Genomic DNA, 15,783 nt, shown 5'->3' on the forward strand with positions numbered 1-15,783 from the left:
GTGTAATGATTTGAATGTGCTATTTGAAGGTGAAACTGATCTGCTCTTGGTGCATTTCCTTAGTTTTTCATTTTTCACTTAATAGAAATTTTAGGGAACAAGAAATCATTACCTTGAAGAGAACTAGAGCTATGAATGCATTTTTTAAATAAGATTTTAGTGTGGGAAAATATGCTCAGTTATACTTTATTGGCACATAAATCAGCAATCGTACCACCAAAGTGTGCATGCTTATTATTGCACATTGACACAAAAATCCTTATATACCATTGCCTTTTTTTTCCTCAAGTTTGCTGGGAAAACCTTTCGGTTATGGTTTCATAATATTAGTGTTACCAAGAACTATACTCTTTTTTTCAACTTAAAAAAATAATTTTTGGACTCCACTATGTGATGGGGGGGGAGGTGTGTCAACTAAAGGCTGTCCCATTAAGCTCATCCATTTTCACTGTACATGCGTTCAGCAGTATTTACAAATTGCACATGGTGTAGGTCTCGCAGAGGGAGAACTGTCCTTCTAGTGCAGTTTACGATGGCGATACCTGCCCGCTTTTTCTTTCGCTGCATTGGCACAGGCGTTGTGCTTATTTTGCTGTAAGTGGTTCCAGTATTTGATCAGTTCACTAGGTTGGAACTGATGGGAGGTAATTAGGTGGCTATATTTACAGCTGGAGTAAGAAACTCGCCAGTGATTGAAGACAAACTCATTGGGTGGAGGCATAGGGTCGATTCGCAGCTTGGCAAGGCAGATCCCCACATACACATCCTCTAGATGTAAACGTCTGATGCTTAAAGAGACCTTAAAGATTTTTTCTGCTAAATCTCCAGAAAAGACATAACCAGTTCCAGAACAAAATACAGGGTAACGTTCACTTGGATACAAATCAGGTGGCATATACCACTTACTATCCTTGTTCCTATTAGGTGCATAACCTCTCATTAAATAACCTGTAAAATATTTGTGCCTTGGAGGAAGTTCTGGTTTCAGAAGCTTGTGTATTAAATACTCAGTATTGACAAACATATCACTGTCAGTTTTCATAACATATGGAACGTGTGGACAGTAGGATGCAACCCAGTTCATTCCCATCAGAGTTTTAATGGTTAAATTATAGTAGGTGTCTAAGTATTCTTGTTGAATGATGTCATGGTATTGTCTGCTTTCCTCTAGTATGGTATGCTGGAGGTACTCATTTATCTTAATGCTTAACCCCAGCAAAAAAATACGAACTATTTGGATGCCAGGTGTCAGGCTTTCATTTCCCCAAGTTTGTCGAATAGCTTGTCTGGCTTCCACCTGGCCTGGTTCTGCAGCTATGAGTAGTATTAGAAAAGGGGTCTTCTCCTGGCACTTCCCAGGCTCATTGATGATGTATTTGAAATGATACGAAGTTGGATGCCCGGTACCTTTCTCATTGTAAATACTTCCATTGGCACTGAGGGTATTTTCCAAACCAGTTACTCCTTGGGGTGACAGATCCGTGTTGTTGGAGTTGGTGACTGTTTGAGGCCTGAATGTCTGAGGCACCGTGTCTTTCCACGCGTTCCTTAGAGAGCTGTGGTTTGTCTCACTTTTTGTAGATCTAAATCCTCGTATAGTGTAAGCCATGGGATTTTCTTTGAATCCAGCCCTGCCTGGCAGCCAGTCATGATGATTAAAGAACAGAAACATAGCAAAAAGAAACACAAGAGAGATGAGGCCAATGAGATGGGTGCGAAACAAAGACCTTTTGGTATTCCAGGTCATCTTTGCAAAGCAGCAGTGTCGTCTTCTCCACTGAAGCATGTTGTAAGAATCCAATGATGGGATGCGAGACAGTGGCCAAGCAAAATGCTTTTCCGATCGTTTTTAATCCACTGCTATTCTTTGGTATTCATTTTCTGTTGTTCATGTCGAGTAATTGTCTGCAAATGGCTCACTCTGCCAAGATTTAAGAAAGAAAATTTTAAAAATCTTTAATTTTACACATTTATAAAAGATGACGATCAGAATCTATATATAAACATTGAGTTCATTTTTTTTTAAAAAAAGCAGCCCATTTTAATATAAACAATGTTTGTTTTATGCAAAAAGCCAACCCTGTTTTATTATGAAAGTTGACTTGATTTGATACCTTTTAAAAATGCTTTTTTATATGATTAAAATTTTGATAAACATCCTGGGTACCAGAGGTAAAAAGGAAAAAAAAAAGATTATGTTAGCAGAAAAAGTGTGAAGTATACGAAAATAGCTTCATGGATACTGACTGTGAAATCCTTGTGCACTGTTTGAGAAGGACTGAATGAAAAGGCCTTGATACCAGATGGAAGCTTTATTGGCATTAATTAAAATTGATTTGACATGCAGAGGCTAGTATGGCTCACAGTTTAAAACCCTTTTTGTAAAATAGTCGTGTATTGGTGGTGGGACAGACGGCACAAGGTTGATTATGGCAGAGTTGTGTTAGTCACAGTACACTGCCTGGCCTGGTTCCACGAGTCCTGACTGTGTTCAGAAAGTCAATGAGAAGATGCACCTGTCAAAATTAATTTTCAGGGTCCAGTAACCTCATAGCACAGCCCTCAGATGGTGATGCAGAATAACATTTTCAGACACTTTTCAGGCACCCTTAACCTTCAGCTCTTAATGAAGGGAAATATTGAATGGCACTCTTGGCTGTTGGGCCAGGCTCATATGCAGTTGTAAGATTAAGCTGTTGATTTTTAGTAGGCAGAGATCCTGGGTAAATGTTCCTATTAACTGGAAGCAAAATTACACAGCGCTAAGTTTTTGGCAAACTGTCTGAACGTGATTTTTGCTTTTTTTCTGTCTAAGTTTATATGTAATTACTGTACTCCTGGTATCATACAGAAATTTCAAGTGCTGTTACCAGCAGCAGTAACTGTAGGAGAAAGTGCCAAAGTAGTCTGTGTCTCATTTTCACTTAAATTTTTTTCATATTCAAGAGCAGAGTCAATATGGCAGCTTCATGATGCTGCATATTAAAAGCTGATCACATCATCTTGCAAATGAACCTTTCCCTGCACAGTAGCAATTCGTTTGTGACTTCCAATTTGCTCTAATTTATTTCTGGGCCCTAGGGTTTTGTATAGCAAAAAGGATGACTGATGAACAAAAGTCCATAGAAAATGCTATTTCTAATATGAATGTGTAATTTCTTAATTGCATTGATATCTTCTAAAACCAATATTTGGATTAATTTCTGCTTTTAAAAACTAAGTGACATGTTACATAGGAAATTACAGGATTTTATACTGCAAGGAAGTAATTTAAGATGATATGGCAGTTGAATAAGATCATTAAGTTGTGTGTGTGACAATATTGAATCTGCCTGGCTCATGTAAGGAAAAAAAATTATTTCAAAAGGATAGGGAGAGACACAGAACTAAGTTGTTTTGGTTGTTTTTTTTCCCCAGTTACTGTATGTCAGTTTATATATAACCAAAATAACATGTATGCTGGAAGACCTCATTCTTAATATTTGGAAGCAAGAGGGGAGTAGTGTTGCATTGAACCGGGACTGTTTCTTGCTGACCTCCACTAGGAGGAGCAAGTAAGTGGGGATTTGAACTGTGTGGTGTGACAATGTAAATGCATCTACAAAAAGGCGATACTGCTCTTTAATTCTCTTTCTGAAATAGCAAAATATTTGCCTGGTGATCTACTAAGCTCTTCCTTGTTGTTATGCTGTTACACAGCATTCATGCATTTTGTTCTCAAGCTCACTGAAACTATTTCTTTGGGTTTTGGGGTTTTTTTTACCTGCCTGGGATTGATGCCACTTACCAGAGACTTCAGCTATTTTTCTAAAATTTGTTTTTTTATCTACAGCTTTTGAAATTTGCATCTAAAGAATGTAGCTTGAAAATTAACCTGAAATTCCACACTGCTCTTTTTAAACTGCCTTAACTCATTTTCTTTTATATAAGGATAATGTAGAAGCCCCAAATGTAGAAGACTTATGCTTATTTGACTACTTGCACCTGCTTTTGTATGCTTAGAAAGAAAAGCTTAACTTAAAACTAATATTTTTTTGTTTTTCTGGAGTAACGAGTGAGTTTTAAATGAACACTCAGAGGCTTGGGAAGAGTATCGCTGCATAAGCAAATATAAATGTCACTTCAAAGGGTACTCTAGATCTCAGGGAAATTGTTTGATACCAGTTTGGAAGGCAACAATGGGAATATTTGATGAATTATTTTTGCATTGTATGCTTACTGGGTTTAGGAAGAAAGTCAAACCCAAGATTTCATTAATGTGGAACAGCAGCTAGAATTCGGATTCACTTTGTCACACTGAATTGTTCCACTTGTAAAACTGCAGTCAGTAGATGCAAATACTTCAGCAAATCTGCACTGCGTTACTAATCTGTGTGGAATTTTTAATTGAAGTAGTGTCGTGTAGTGCATCTACTTTTGTATGGCAGTAGGTGAAAGTGAGACTAAAGTTTTGTAAATACTTGTGTAAACTGAAGACTGTTTTCAGCTGCTATCTTTCCACAAAGCACTGAGAAAGTGTCCCAGAAAAGGCAGTTGTAATGGCTGAAACCTGCTTTTTTTAAGGCTGCATCCTCACATTGTGTACATTAAAGTAGGTTTTACAGTGAGGAACAGAACTAGAATAATAAGAAATTTAAGGACTAATTTATCACATGATTTTTTAAGGTGGGAGTTCCTCAAAAATCTTCAATCTCTATTTACCATTTAAAAAGGCATTATGTGGGGAATATGTAGTGGAAGGACCCACATCTACTTCGCAGTTTCAAACAACTATTCACTGAAGAAAACCCAGAAAATCAACACAACTTTGTCTCATTTTCTTTGTAATTCAGGTGTAAAACATTTAATACTCAGTATATTAAGCATTAGAAAAACAGCAATAGCAATTGGTACTTAAAAACACTACATTAGGATGCATTGTTTAAAAAAATATATCAATGTGTCAAATGTATCAATATATATTGAAACCATCATCAAACAGTATCATAAAATATATTTTTCTCTTTGTTACTTCTGCCCAAATATTTAAAATTTCATTTTACAGAAGGGTATGAACATGCAGCAATCATTGGCAGTAGGCAAACAACCCTAAGTATAGCAAAGGGTCTCTATACAATCATCTTGTCCTCTGGAAGTGTGTTGCTGCATGCAGCTCTGTGTGGTAAAGATATGATTTGTAATAGTTCTGGTTCATTTTTGGCACTTGACTGTACAGTCATTGCATTATCAAATGCCAAATATATAAACTGCGAATGCCTCTTGAATTTTTATTTGTGGTCTCTGCTGGTGTTTCTGTTCCTTGTACGTTCATTTCTGCTCTGTAATTATAGCTTTTCAGATTGAAGCATTTGACTTCCTATTTGCACGTCCTGGATTTTCATATTTTGATTAGCTGTGTGGGCAAACTCTTTAATTAGAGCAAAGAGTTCAAAAGGCAGTCTGAGTTGGTGTTCTGATAAACAGCAGCAGCAGTGGCATATTGGACCTGAGATAACGTGCCTGAGTTCACTTACAAACTGCAATAATCTTTTGCACAACACAGTACTCAGGATAAGGTTTGTGCAGGTTTTTAAATGTCAGATACGAAAGCTGCACCGCTAGTGAGGTGTGCTTCTCTGGGAGTATTGTCTGAGGGTGGACTTTTTTGTTTTAAAAGTTCTGGAAAGAACTGTACTTTCTAAATGTCTTAAAAGTGAGCTGAAACCAGTGACAATTGTATGGTGCATCCTTAGGTATGTGAACTCTTGACAGTGGCAGTTTGCTTACTGCACGTTAGCATTATGTTGAGCAAAAAAAGCATATTTATGTTGGCATTTAATGACTTATTATAGCTGATTGGTAGATTCTGCAGATAAGCATTTTCTGTGGTGTATTAAGTTGCTATAGATTTAGATCTTAAATTTATATTGCAAATGTTAATCTTGTTTGTTTGCCACTTGTGATGAAGTATTTAACTTTCAATAGTGAATACAAAATGAATGGCAATTAGATGGAATGTCATTTCACAATCAAAGTTAAACAGCCAGTGTTTTCATACTAAACAAAATATGAAGTGATGGCATGAGCAGTTTCGTGCTCACCATTTTGAGTGTACAGTATTTGAAGGTTTCCTTTTGGGATGTGAGGGGAACCTGATGTTACGTGTAAAATGTGGTGCCTGATTGCACTGCTGGTGGTTTAAATCCTGTCCAGTCTTTTACATGCTCCCAGTTTATGGTTGGCTGATACTAGCCTGATGACATTTTGCTTGTGTTTCAGTAGGGAAAAAGCAAGTGCAAAAAGGTCTTGAAGGTACTTTTAAGATAATGTAATTTGACTGCGTAGTCTGTTTTGATGGTTCCGTGTGTCACATCATGACCATTTTATCAGTGCTTTAAGATTACTTTAGATAAGGATTAATTCTGACCTAGTTTGAGAGGATTTCTGTTCTGTATTGGAGGGGTTTGGGTTTTTAATTTCTCAGTTAAAAGCAATCATTACAGTAGCTACATTATCCCTTTAATCCCTCCTCTCTAGGCATGTCAACCTTGTGCAGACTGTAAGCAATGCATGTAGTAAGTGTAAGGGAGTGACATTGTGCAGGGGGAGAGGAAAACCTGCTAGAATTCTTTCTCCCTGTTCACAGCCCTGTCATCCCAGGGCTCTACAAATTAGGAATGATCGTTCTCTGTAATGGTTGAAAAGGTAACAGACAATTGAATGAATATCACACACAAGGATTTGACATACCTTCCTTGGTCAGGCCATTTATGGTGCGAGGATTATACCCACAGAAAAGAGTTTTGGCACGCCATCACTTCAGCAAAAAAGATGCTATCGAACATGCGCACATCCCCCAGCAGCCTGCTGCCTGCGATTGCTTTTCACGGTATCCAGTCTGTCCATCTGTCTGCTCGTTGCTGTGTTACCTTCCTTGATCATAAGTGTTGCCCTTGTCTTGGGGCTTTTTGTTCATCCTACAAGCAAAAGGAGAGTAGTTATCGTTTCTGTTCTGATCCAGGCTGTCTGGCATTCACGGCCGAGGTATTGGAGCTTTTACATCTGCTGTTTCCCTTGTCGGACAATGCAGTGCTGTGTTCTCTTCTCCTCAGTATCCATATTTCTAATGGTAATGTTAGAGGGAGCACTAGCGTGTAGTGCTCCAGTTGCCTTCAGCAATAGGATTTCCCTCTGTTCCTTCCTTCATTGTTGCTAGGCAGTAATAGAAATGGTTTTGAGACGTTTTAGCCGAGGATTCTGGTCTATAAAATCCATTCCGTAGTTCTTCAGCTGCTGCACAGGCAGGCAGCAGTTTAAATGTGGGCTTTGACAGATGCTGTCTTCTGACAGAGCAGAATTTAACGTCATTGCTTGGCTGAATCCCACGTGATTGTTTGCATTCATTTTGACTAAATCGAAAGGCAGCCAGAAAGCTTTCAAGGCTTTTGCTCCTATTTGATAAATGATGCATACTCAGTTCAAGCACAATGGTAGGGGAATACTATAAAAATTGTATGATTATAAAATGAATGAGGTTTTTTTCAAATTGTTTTCACTTTTCCTTAGCACTGTAACTTAAGATTCTCTAGTGGATTGTTTTAATGCTAGACAGTCTATTCCTGTCTTCCGAAAGCAGTTCAGCAGCGCAAAGGAATTAAAAGCATTTCAATTCGGAAGCTTGATTTAACCCATTTGGCTCTCTTCAAGTAGAAATCTTTTGTGTCTTCATACCAAAGAAAAAAAAAATATTTCTTTACTCAAGCTTCCTTTACACATGCTTATGCTATAAAAGCTGCTTTTTGTTATCTTAGGTTAGTCAGTTAAGCTGGACAACACTAATGTACAAGCACATGCTGTTAAGCTGCCTTTCTGTTCTTAATGGATTTCTTCCTTGGTAAAGGTTGAAGTCTGGTATTGCAGAATTGGGGGCACCTTATTTCCATATTGATGGATCTAAAACATCTTTTGTCAGTTAAAGACATAGCTATATTATAGACTGTCTTACTGGTCCTAATGAAAGCAATTTTCACTTGTTTTTTCTAATCCTGACCCTTCTATGCTGAAGCATCTTATTACATTTATTATATGTTATAAATAAAATATCACAAGAGAGAGCTCAGAAAATAGAAAGCTGCCAGCATACTTGCCCAAGTATTTATTAGTCACTGTGTTTGTTGAATCTATTTTGAAAAGTTAATGACTGGCTCTTTGGATTGTTGGTTTTTTTTTTAAGCCAAAGGATAAAGAAAATATATTTGCTCTATCATATGGTATCTCTGGTTAGTTGGATTGGGGGTAGGTGTGTCCTTTACTGACAAATAAGACTTAACCAAGCAGTCAGTGTGTTTTATTAGATGCATATTCTGATAATTTACTAGAAACATAATCAGGTTTATATCCTCCTATATAAATTAGCTATATACACTAACTTTCTCTGTTAAGTCTTGTTTTTAATGTATGCATTTCCTCTCCTAATGACAGTTTTCACAAAAGCTGTGATCCTATTTGAGGACATTTATGGGGCTTAATCATATTCCCTAAATATCAATTTACAATATACAGTGCATATTAGTAAAAACTTTTATCTGCTCCACCCTAAAAATTTTGTATTTAAATAATGGAGGGGAAGCCAGTGGGGTGGTGGAGCAGGAGAGGAGAGACCTGTTCAGCACTACTTAACTGTTCTGGGATGTTTATGAATAACTGAGAATCAGTGCTTTGAAAGGTTGCATATGTGCTCAATCTACTGAATTTTTCACTGAAAGCTTTTCCACACAAAACCGTCATATCCTTACCCTATATAATATACAGAATTTTATGTAATCTGTTTCTGTATGTATATGACTGTGTGACAGAGTTTGGCTAGGAGTATTTTCAATTTGCCACCTTCTGAGCCACAAGTAGGAAATCAAGTTAGATATTAATGTAGTTAATTTACCTATGTTGATTTACATAGAAGCAAGTAATGTTTTTTTGAATACCAGCATGTCAATCTGTCTTTGATTTTTTAAATTTTTACGTAAGACACTTAACATTTCATATGTGAAACAAGTCTAAATCTCAACTGAATGGTTATTAAAATCCATACTATTTCTACTTTATTTATTCCTGCTTTACTATACCTGAAGTATAGCTAGGAAATTCTGTGACTTACTTGTGGTAAGTTTACCTATTGGGGTGGGCTGAGCTATTTTTATTTATCTGTAAATGCTCATTAGTAAAAAGTAAAGGTACAAAAATCCCAAGGGCCATATTTTCTGAATCTACTCAGTTTCAAAGTGAATTGAGAAGAGAACTGACATCAGCTTTGTCTTTTATGACCGTAGCACTTGGGCATAGCTTGTAAAGTTCAGGCAGAGCCTGTTGATAAATGTAAAATTTGTCATCTTGGCATGTGAACAAGTTGAATATTCTTAAATCTTAATGAACAATTCTATTGTTCACTCATTCTTGGCTCATCTTCTAGAAAAGTATGTAAAAGCTTTGATTTTTCTCCTACTTTCTGTCTGGGTGTGACTGATGTAGTTTTAGAGAGTCAAAGATTCAGGAAGAAATTCCTTTTATTTTACAGTGCTTTCTTTACTACTTGTTATGGTACTGTATGTTTCTGGGTATTTCAGGCGGGCAGAGCTTGCTTTGTACTCCAAATATGACCTGAAGATTTGAGTAATCTCTCTGTGCTAGAGGTTGGAATGAGCTTTATTTCGGCTAAATCTCACCGTGAAGGGTCAGTGGACAGTTTGTTCTTGATCCAAGGAGTAGTATGCTCTGTAATGTTGCTATGGTTACACCTTAAATTAGAAGCTGCAGCGTTAGTGTTTTAAATGCTGCCATCTATTAAGACTTAGAGTTACTCTGATGTGAAAATGTGCAATGCGTGTGTAAGGAGCACTACAGAGATACTGTGGCCACTGAAAGCTTCACTGTTCAGTGAGTTGTGCAAAGCTAGAAGCAGATGTGAGGAGTCAGAAAAAGTGTCTACTTTGAATAACCTGTGCACATGACAACTGTAAACTATGTACAATGTAATTATGCATAACAAAAGTCAGTTTTTTGAATGCTTTCTTTGAAAAACTTTAATTTCCTACATGTAATTTTTAGAGGGTATCAGTATCTTGTCAAACTGATTTTTAAATAACTCAGCCCCTAAGTTTATTTAATTAAATAAAGTTCTTTCTTGACAACATTAACAGAAGTTTCTCAAATCAATTTAGAGTGATCACAAGGTGTGTACTGCCAGGTAATTTTCTCCCTGGTGGCCACAAGTCCCATGGAAGTTAAACTAAATACATATATCATAGCTGGCCTGTCTGCTGAATGCTCCTGTATGGACTGTGCTTTCTGGTTACTCCATGAATACTTTGCTAAGATGATTGAATTTTCTAATAGTAAAAAGCTGTATTATTTTAGCTGTAATGTGTTGAAATCCATTCAAGTGACAGTTCAAAGTAATTGTAACATTTTCAAGCTTGGTTATTTTTGCTTTTAAACTTTATTCTGGAAATGCATTATTGCAGAATGTCATAAATGCTTTGTTTTCATTTTCTGTGTAAAGAATTATTATGTATATGACAAGGGGCCATTTGGCTCTGTGCTACAAAAAGAAGACTTTTGCCATGAGTCAAGTAGAGTGGAGGGGAAAGGGCTGGAGAACATTTGTAATTTGTTGGGCTGCTTCATGATCCTAACCTGTTTCTTAACCATCACAAGTGTGTTTATAAGTGAGTGAAAAATAGCAGTCTAGAAATGACCACAAGTGTCAGTATTGCCTGACTTACTTTTCCTTGGCAGATTTTCGTAATTGTTAGCTGATTGAGAAACCCAGCTAACACTTGAAACAGTTCTTTATTAATGGTCAAGATTTGCACTCTGCTCTAATCACATGTGAGCCAAATCTGTAGTGATGTCAGTATTCTTTGTCTGAAACTTGGAACAGAAATGCAGTGATATAGATAAACCTGAAATAGTGTCAGAACACTAGAAAAGGCTTCCAGTTATTGTAGAGTGTGTATGGTTTTGTTTGCTGATGAGTAGCTTATAATAGTTGTGTACTTCAGTAAGGACTATAAGCACATTCCCTAACTTTGCAAAGTTGTGAGAGAAAGAAAAGACTGGATGATCTCTACAAATCAGAAAGGCGCTTATTATTCCACCTGTGTTGGGAAGCATTTCAAGGGGAAGTTTCATAATTCTAAAGCTTTTTTATTAAGTAAACTGACAATCTAGGTATCCAATGGGAATTCACTTCACCTAGCACAGCTTCCTGTGAGGAATGCAGATTTGGAGGGCTTCAAAATTCACTTGATATCCAAAATACAAAATTGTTTTTGTCTACTTTATTTCTATTCTGGTTTTGTGGGTTATGCAAATTTTGTGTATTGGACCTCTGTCCGGGCATGTTTCTTCCCTCAGTAATGTGGTGTTTGCTTTATCACATCTTCTTTGTTTTCTGTGTTCTGACTTCACATTTTCCCCTAAGCTTTGCATCCAGTTACTGCTTATCTCAACTGATAAATCTGATTTTTTTTCCAGGGAATGGGCAACATAATTCATTGGCTTTGTGCAGTATTTTTGGTTACACAGTTCTCTCCTGATGAACTGACAATCCTGTGCCAACAGTAATATTTCCTGCATGTCACAAGAGTTATTTTGCATTCTGAAAAGAGTGGGGAATTTATGAAGCTTTGATTCAGCACAGCAGGGGAGAGAAGGCCAACTAGCAGAAGGACCAAACGTTCACAGGCAGTTTAAAAAAACTGTAGAAAATAGAGTTCTGTTTTCCCCTTTACCTTATGATTTGTTTCATTCCACTTGCCTGCATTCCGTGATCGAGTTACCCCCAACACCGACCCCTTACATCCCCAGCATGAGAATTTGAAATCAAAACTTGAATTCCTACAGAAAGTGAGACTTTGGGGAAGAACTCATAATATATATATCAAATCTCTTGAAGTAGGAAGACAGCATCCTGTGGGAGTTAATAGGTCACCAGCTCTTATGCCTAAGGAGAAAAATATGTTGTTCCAGCTGTTACCACCTGTCCAGCCCCTTCTCTCTGCCTGATTCCTTCCTGCAACAAGCTCAGAAAGACCATTTTCCCTTAGGCTGTTTTCAGATCTTGAGACATCCAGCACTTCTCTCCCAGTTATTTGAAGAGTCTTGGCCCATCAGCTCCATCACCAGGATGCAGGCCTCCTGTCGAGCACTCTTCCTTGGACTGCTGGATGGGCTACATAGTTGTTTTCTTAGGCTTGCAGTGAGCTTTTTTTGTGTGTGTGAGACTGATTGAGAGATTAGCAGCTCCAAGTTGTTCATCTGCTCCCTATTTTTTTTTCCCCTATTGTGTATGGTTTGTGCTGCAATTGGCAATGCAAATTTTTAGTTAATGTTAAATAATGTGAAATTGAAGAGCCGGACTTTCAGAGCTGTCAATTTTATGTGACTTGGGGTGGAGACTTGTATTGACTCTTTCCATCTCTCATATCTCCTCAGTAGCTTCAGTACATTAATTCCTACAACTCCTACAGATATCCTAATTTACAGCTAATTCTGTGGAACATGCAGGGTTTACAGCAGAAATAAAAGAACCTTAGCAAGTGTCTTGATAACCTTAAACTTAATAACCCCTTTTTGTCAAGAACAGATGCTTAAACTAGGCAAAACAACAAAATCTGTGGAAATCATTCTTTCTGCAGTGATCTAAGAAGTTCTGTCCCTGTAATGAATTTAAACAACAGAAAACGTGGATCATAAAATGCTGAGTCCCCTTTTTAGAGATATTTCCTATCACCTTTTTGTTGACATCTTGGGGGAACTAAAATTATTCCAACTACCCTGCACACCATCTAGATTGATAGAACTACTTTATCTTGGCCAGCCAGTTCCATGTGTCTGTGTTTTCTCAGTGTTGTTCAGTATAAATAATTCCCTCACCTTGAAGAAGTTTCTAGTCAATGTATGTTAATGAAAAGCTGATTTTAGTAGGTGCTGAGTTGTATTATGTAGTGCTCTTAGTATCATTGAGCTGATTTCCAGTTGCTTTGGAGTTAATTCTGTTGTGTGGCAAAAAGCGTTTGGAGGTAAATGTTCCTTTCCACATACATCTGATGAGCAAACAAAACCAAATTAGTATGCAAAATTACTTTGCCACCCTTGGTAGTCAGCCTGTCCTGTAGACTTCCGCTTTCCACTTTTGAAATTCACATTAAACTTAAATGATAGCATCCCTTTGAGGACTTCCAAGGAAAAGGAAACACTGCTGTGGAAATCATGCTTTAAGTCTGAATATCTGTGTTACTAATTCCTTCTGTAATCAGTGTAAGATTCTAGATTAATTCTGTGAGCCTGAGGATTTCTCATTTCACATTGATTACTAATGTAGAGTCAGTCACTGGGACTTCTAGTCCTCAAATACATGATTTAGAGGAAATCCTTAGAGCTTGGTTTGCATTGTGTTAATTGGTAAGGAATATTGGTTAAGAACTAGAGAATGTTTATTGTTTACTGCTGTCCTAAACTATATTTTAAACTTAAATTCCAAATTATTTATCTTCTGTAATTTAGTAGCTTCTAACAGAAGGAGAAAGCAGAGACAGCTCTCTAGCATCTTGCCCATCTCTTCTCTATTGAGAATCATTAATGTATACTGTAGGGAGGTGGGTGTTTAACAGAAAAAATGCATGTTATAATGCTGAATTCATAAAATTTGGCCTAAATATTATACTTTTTCATAATATACATATTATTGTAACTCTTAATCAGCATCTGGAAAGCTTTCTGTCATGATCTGTTTAGTAGAGTAGATTAAATCTACCCTAGGGAGCATCTGTCATCTAAAAATACGAAGATCAGATGTCTTAAAATCACACTAAAAACCATCATACTCTTTAAAACCTCACAAGTCTCGTGACCTTGGATTATGAGTTCCACAATGCAGATTCTTTTAACTCTTCTCCTCTCAAGGATTTGTGTATCTAAGTATTCAGATTTCTTTTTATGGTAGTGTTTGGTTAATGCACATTTGTGCTTTACTCATGTGCAAGTATTATAATTTAAACTGCAGAAGAAATAACTTTTTGGAGACCAAACCTGACTTCTTTTTGTGTTGGCTTCCCCTGCCCTTGCACCTTTGGATCTCCATCTTACTGTTGGAGTTACTTACTTTGACAAATAAATAATCTTGTAGTTCTGTTAATATCAGTAAGAAGGTTAATATGCAAGAAAGACAACAGTAGTTTTCTAGTTCTACTGCATTTCTAGGTAAAAATGCAAAACAATAAAATTCCTTAGTTTAATGAGACCTGGATACAATGCAAAAAGGGAATCCCTTTCTTTTTCTTTTTCTTTTCCTTTTTTTTAATTTTAATTAGAATCTAGGTCACCACAAATGGAGAAGGTCCTTCTATGCTGTGGAAACTTAATTTTTTAGCAGTATATCCTGCACAGGGCTGTCTGGAACTATGCATAAGGGTCTGTACTTTTATGCTGGGTTTGCCTAATGACAAAAAGAGGGTGTTTTTATTATCTTATTTCAGTTATCTGAGGTGCTCTGGGGCAAGGGACTGGGCAGAGATGTGTCAGTGGGAAATGATGGATGCAGAGGGAAAGTTAGAGCATGTCTCTTGAATTTCTCTCAGTAGCAGGTTGGTTGGGACCAATGCCAAATTAAAATTGGATCTGGGTATTCACAGGATAATGCACACAATCTAATAAGCCTTGCAGAATGTTGACCATTAGGGAATAGATGCATCAGCCTACTCTGAATGGTCTGGTGGAGTCAGTTCAGGTCCCGTGTGGCTGGAGCTAATAAGCTCTGATGGCTCTGTGTAGAATTGCATACTTGTTCTTGAAACAATGCTGTGGCATACACGAGATGCTTGCAAGATTTATAAATAGTTGCTCCATGCTGTGTGGCAGTGCTGTTTCTGAAGGCCTGCTGGTCTGGGAAGTAAACTAAGCTGTGCATTTACAAAGCTGCCCTGAGCTAATGAAATTGCAATTTAAAGCACCTCTGGTCCAGTTGATTGAGATCTGATGGCAATAATAAGTTGTGTTTTTTTTAGAACAGCTTTCAGACTGGTAGTGCCTTGTCATTATTTTGATTTTCAGATGTTTTTTCTTCAAACTAGGTACTAGTCAGTAACAAAAATGTCTGTTTGAGAAGATAAAGGGGTTTGCTCTTCCTTCAAAATACGCATTTATTCTTTTACCTAAGGATACGACAGTGTAGAAGCTGAGAACTAAGTAAGAAATACATTGTCTGGCATTTGCTTTTGAATAGTTGCTTTTTCTTATATTTCCAACATGTCTTTTTAGAAGAACAGGAATAAATAAAAATGTGTGAGATTTCTGTGCTTGTTACCAGCCTTCTGAGCTACACATAAAATTAATATGCTGCCCTTTCTCAAAAAGTGATGCTGCTGTTTTGTTTTGATGTTTCTCTCATAAAAGTAGAGCACCACCAGATTAAAACAAGGAAGTTATTGGACTAGTCTCTATGAAATTGAATCTGTGACTGGTGAAGCCCTCCTAAGCACGTACAGAAAGTTCCAGGGTGTCATAACAGAGGAATCTTGTTATGCTTTGCTGTTTTGTTTCTCATTGAGATCTTGGCATTGAAAGCCTAACTCTGTTCCAGATCATGGTCTGCTCCTAGCGGTTTACTCAGTTTTATTTCCTGCCCCCTAAGTACTTAGTTTTCTAGTGAGGGGATCTTACTTTGCAACAGATGGCTGTAGAAAAAAAAAAACAACCAAACAAACCAAAACTTGCTCCTATTTTTAATTACTGACAGTAGACTTTTCA

At 37.1% G+C, this 15,783-nt stretch overlaps 2 protein-coding genes across 2 annotated transcripts in view; one reads left to right on the plus strand and one right to left on the minus strand.

Annotated features, from left to right (window-relative positions):
- The window catches only part of CDC73 (cell division cycle 73), a 99,484-nt gene that overhangs the window by 51,024 nt on the left and 32,677 nt on the right, over positions 1 to 15,783 (plus strand). The window lies entirely within an intron of this gene.
- Positions 371 to 6,957, minus strand: B3GALT2 (UDP-Gal:betaGlcNAc beta 1,3-galactosyltransferase, polypeptide 2). Its single transcript, XM_009999894.1, has 2 exons — positions 6,730 to 6,957; positions 371 to 1,919 (listed from the first exon to the last, which is right to left on the minus strand). The coding sequence occupies exon 2, from the start codon at positions 1,784 to 1,786 to the stop codon at positions 518 to 520; it is 1,269 nt and encodes a 422-aa protein (XP_009998196.1). The 5' UTR covers positions 1,787 to 1,919; positions 6,730 to 6,957; the 3' UTR covers positions 371 to 517.

Source organism: Chaetura pelagica, unplaced genomic scaffold (assembly GCF_000747805.2).
Source record: "Chaetura pelagica isolate M959 unplaced genomic scaffold, ChaPel_1.0 scaffold246, whole genome shotgun sequence".
Taxonomy (NCBI): Eukaryota; Metazoa; Chordata; class Aves; order Apodiformes; family Apodidae; genus Chaetura; species Chaetura pelagica.

Excerpts from the sequence above, each read along its gene's own strand:
- B3GALT2 (XM_009999894.1), bottom strand. The coding sequence starts at position 1,786 with ATGCTTCAGTGGAGAAGACGACACTGCTGCTTTGCAAAGATGACCTGG.